Raw genomic sequence first — 5000 nt, 5'->3', positions numbered from 1 at the left:
TACAGTGAAATGAAGGCATAGAGAGAATCAGCCAGAACACCCTTATTTGCGAGGCCCAGCCCCCAAACAACTCAAATAACCAATTACTGACCTCTAGCACATCGACTGGGGTTGCATCGGTTACCATGGCAGCCTCCACCGGCTCCTCCTCTATGGCTTCTGAGCCAGCCGCCTCCTCCTCTGTAACCAAGGAAACAAGCCACACCTTGGATGCTGAGACTGATGGGCTAAATTGTCTGTACATTTGGCTTCATCATGCAAATATCACACACACACACACACACACACACACACACACACACACACACACACACACACACACACACACACGCTCTCTTATTTAGACAAATAGACAGACACACACACACACACACACACATACAGACTCACATGCACACACACACACACACACATACAGACACACACGTGCACACAGACGTGCACACACACACACACGCTCTCTTATAGACAAATAGACAGACACACACACACACACACACACACACACACCCACACACACACACACATACAGACTCACACACACGTTCACACACACACACACACGTGAACACACACACACACACACACACACACACACACACACACACCTGTTTGGGCTGGTTCACTCTCCTGCTCTGGGGGTGGAGCCTCCGTCTGTGCTCTGTGGGACCAATCACATATCAGAAGAACGGTCACATGGTCAATATTATGTACACTAACCATACATCCAGAAATATACAGTATATACTGTATATATATAACACATACACACACATAAATGGACATAACCACATAAACAGACAGACAGACAGACAGACAGACAAGCTAGGTGTTAGGATTGGATGCTTAAAGGTCGAAGGTCATACCTGCACTCTGGTGGCAGTGTGCCCTGACTGAGAACACAGAAGACACACACACAAGAGTCTCAGGTGTCATTGGCACTCAACCATGTATGGGGGTAGTGTGTGTGTGCATTTCATGAGTCTGTGTGTCTGTGTGTCGGGGAGAGGGAGAGGGAGAGGGAGAGAGAGAGAGAGAGGGAGAGAAGTTTGTGAATGTCTTTTGTGTGTGTGTGTGTGTGAGAGAGAGAGAGTGTGAGTGTGTGAGATAGAGAGAGTGTGTGTGTGTGTGTGTGTGTGTGTGTGTGTGTGTGTGTGTGAGAGAGAGAGAGTGTGTGAGTGTGTAAGAGAGAGAAAAAGACAGTACTACCAAAGCGCATTAATGTTTTACCTCTTTTCATTGGTTACTGCAGTCTCCAGTCTCTGCAAACAGAATCAGAGAACATCAGAAACAAACAGATCACACACTTTCTGAATACACACAGGCTTCACACACTTTCTGAATACACACACACACACACACGTCACACACTTTCTGAATACACACAGACGTCACACACTTTCTGAATACACACAGGCGTCACACACTTTCTGAATGCACACAGACGTCACACACTTTCTGAATACACACAGGCTTCACACACTTTCTGAATGCACACAGACGTCACACACTTTCTGAATACACACAGGCTTCACACACTTTCTGAATGCACACAGACGTCACACACTTTCTGAATACACACAGACGTCACACACTTTCTGAATACACACACACACACGTCACACACTTTCTGAATACACACAGACGTCACACACTTTCTGAATACACACAGGCTTCACACACTTTCTGAATACAGACACAGACGTCACACACTTTCTGAATACACACAGGCTTCACACACTTTCTGAATACACACACACACACACACACGTCACACACTTTCTGAATGCACACAGACGTCACACACTTTCTGAATACACACAGACTTCACACACTTTCTGAATACACACACATGCACACACAGATTTCACACAGATTTCCACTCACCTTCTTGACAAGAGTCAAGTGCTCTTCTGATTGGCTGAAAGTGATGCCAATATCGCGGGCTGTCATAATGCCCTCCTGGCATTGGCTCATCCAGTGCTGGTACTCCTCCTGATTGGGCAGCCGGTCCAAGAAGATCTTAAAGGCCTCCCACACTGTCTCCTGACAGACTGAGAGAGGAGAGGGGAGGGGAAGAGAGGAGGGGAGAGGAGAAAAGAAAGAAAAGAAAAGAGGAAAGCAGAGATGAAGAAAGAGAAGGGGAGAAAAAGAGAGGAGAGGAAGAGCGGGGTCAGGAAGATATGAAAAGAGAGAAAGGGGAGGAAAGACAAGAGAGAGGGAAGAGAAGAGAAGAGAAGAGAAGAGAAGAGGAGAGGTGTCACTGCCATCTCTCTGGTTAGGTGCTATTATTTACATGCTTGTTAACAATCTATAACTAAAATATGACATGCTTACTACTAAATTATTACATGCTTATAAGCCACATCGTTCACAATAACATTGAACATGGTAAATGGACTTCATTTATACAGATGAATGCCTCAGACATCTACCCATTCACACACCGATGGCAGAGGCTACTGTCTAAGGGGTCAACCTGCACATCGGGAGCGGTTGGGGGTTCAGTGTCTTGCTCAAGAACTCTTGGGGCCTCATTTACTAACAGAATTGCGCCCACTTCAGGTGTAATTCCTGCGCAAAATGCGGGTAAAGACATGGAACCGTATTTACAAAGGCGGCGCACGTGAGTAAAAACGCAAATTGCCTGCTGCTGGGAGGGTATAAGGGAAGTGGGTGTTCGTCGCAAAGAGATGAGAGGAGATGCGTAAAGTGCGGCTAATTATGTATTAGTAACGAAACAAGAGGTACTCGTTAATACATGGGGATGGGTTTCACACTTTACAATAAGGCTCTCTTTTGCCAGTTATAAATGGTAGTAACTCATTAATAGATGATGATCTGTTTCACACTTTACAATAAGGCTCCCTTTTGCCAGTTATAAACGTTAGTAACTCATTAATATATGGTGATGGGTTTCACACTTCAAAATAAGGCTCTCTTTTGCCAGTTATAAACGTTAGTAACTCATTAATAGATGATGATCTGTTTCACACTTTACAATAAGGCTCCCTTTTGCCAGTTATAAACGTTAGTAACTCATTAGTAAGATTAATGAGTAGTCAGCAGTAACTTGATCTTGGATGAATGGATGAATGGATGGATACTTTATTAATCCGGAGGGAAATTTTAGGACATCCAGTAGCTTATACAACTTGTGCAACACACAAACACAACATACACAAATCACATACACATAGGGAGAACACGTTCAAAAGGAGTGGGGTGGTAACAGATACAAGAATGGTAGGGAGTGACGGTGTAGGTGTAGGTGCCCAGTAGGAAAGTGTTCTTGTGCTTGTGTGGATAGTGCAAAGAGAGAGCGCAGAATAAAGAGTACAAGTCTGAGCAAGGGGCTATGGCAACCAAACGTCCCTGTCCACAAAACGCATGTTCACAAAAGAATTGAAGGCACCCGCACTGAACAGAAGGGAAAGGCACCTATACGGTCCTGTTCAACCCTTACACAGCAAAGATTTTTTGAAAAGCATCGTTTTCAGTGTCGGAATACGCCGTTTTAGTGTGAACAGAAGGGCTATACAGAGAAATATTATTACTATATTTAGTGTGGACGGGGTCTAGGTTTGCTGTAACCTCGTGAACCAAAAAGCTCTAATTCTATTTCTAATTCTAACTCATCATCCATGGTGGCAGGAACACACAGGCCCATTCTCCCCTATTTTTGCAGCTCGCTAATAACACTAGGCGCTGAGGTTCTTGTTTGATAAATACTACGCAAAATGCGGAAACACACCGTGCGCCTTTTGCGGTTTGGCAAGGGCGCTGATCACGCTGCGCTCGCAAATGTTAGTAAATGAGGCCCTTGGTGAGACGGAGTCAGGATCGAACTAGCACCCTTCCGATTGCTGAACGCCTCCTATACCTCCTGAAGCACGATCACCGCTACATGTGACCTTAGAATCTTTTATAAACTTTTATAAAATACTTCTACTTATAAACTATCAGTGACTTGTTACAATATTTGCACTAAAGTGTGTTTCTATGTGAAGCACAAAGCCCCCCCCCCGTCCCCCCCCCATACCACCTGGGCTTGTGTGTTAGTCTTTCAGCCTTAGATCTATACTTGTGATTGGCCCGCTGTAAAATAACACACACACATCCCCCCTCGTCTACCGGCCTGCGTATTTATACCCAGGAGGATTGGCCCATAATGTCTCTCTTGCCCCAGCGGGATGGGCCCATAATGTCTCTCTTGCCCCAGCGGGATGGGCCCATAATGTCTCTCTTGCCCCAGCGGGATGGGCCCATAATGTCTCTCTTGCCCCAGGGGGATGGGTCCATAATGTCTCTCTTGCCCCAGGGGGATGGGTCCATAATGTCTCTTTTGCCCCAGCAGGGGTCCATCATTAATCGGGTCCAGTCCCCCCATGCTGGTTATGTTATACCAGGCCCAGACCGAGGACTCGCTCCAGAACTGCTCTGCCCCAGACCGAGGACTCGCTCCAGAACTGCTCTGCCCCATACCTGGCACAGAACTAGGATTCATGTGACCCGACACCTTTGTGCAGTCAATGACCAGCAGTCCAATGCTGTGGTCTGGTTCTATCCCTACAAATGCCTTCATGAGATTACCATACCTTCCGCCTTCATGAGATTATCATACCTAGCGGCTTCATGAGATTATCATACCTAGCGGCTTCATGAGATTACCATACCTACCGCCTTCACCTGCTGCTAAATCCCACACAGGAGGGGGGGTGGGGGGGATGACAAGTCATGACGAGTTGGGCCAAGTTTCGTCATGAAAACAACCTTCTGCCCATCAGGTTTATTTGATCAGCTTCTTCTACACATGTGATGCCCTATGTCTTCTGCAGGGGCTGCACTTCTGTGCTTAAGAAAAGTAATTTCATTTCCGTAACACAGTTCCAAAGTAAGAGGGTAGGGTAGGGTAGCGTAGCGTAGCGTAGCCTAGCGCTTAAACTCAGGAGTAGCTGCTAACTGTATTAGAAGTGTGTATGAGGTCAAGAGGTTCTTGT

At 46.1% G+C, this 5000-nt stretch overlaps 1 protein-coding gene across 4 annotated transcripts in view; it reads right to left on the bottom strand.

The window, feature by feature from the left end:
- The window catches only part of impg2a (interphotoreceptor matrix proteoglycan 2a), a 32523-nt gene that overhangs the window by 21005 nt on the left and 6518 nt on the right, over positions 1–5000 (bottom strand). For 3 of the 4 annotated variants that reach the window (XM_031580873.2, XM_031580868.2, XM_031580883.2), the window contains exons 3-7: positions 1888–2054; positions 1231–1262; positions 867–893; positions 609–661; positions 92–180 (exon numbers count right to left, since the gene is read on the bottom strand). In XM_031580873.2, coding sequence (XP_031436733.1) covers positions 92–180; positions 609–661; positions 867–893; positions 1231–1262; positions 1888–2054 — 368 coding nt within the window. The remainder of the gene's footprint in view (positions 1–91; positions 181–608; positions 662–866; positions 894–1230; positions 1263–1887; positions 2055–5000) is intronic. The other variant, XM_031580878.2, reaches the window with a different exon arrangement.

This window comes from Clupea harengus, chromosome 2, assembly GCF_900700415.2.
Source record: "Clupea harengus chromosome 2, Ch_v2.0.2, whole genome shotgun sequence".
In the NCBI taxonomy this organism is placed as follows: Eukaryota; Metazoa; Chordata; class Actinopteri; order Clupeiformes; family Clupeidae; genus Clupea; species Clupea harengus.
Note: the sequence above shows the minus strand (reverse complement) of the source record. Positions and strands in the feature narration are given on the sequence as shown.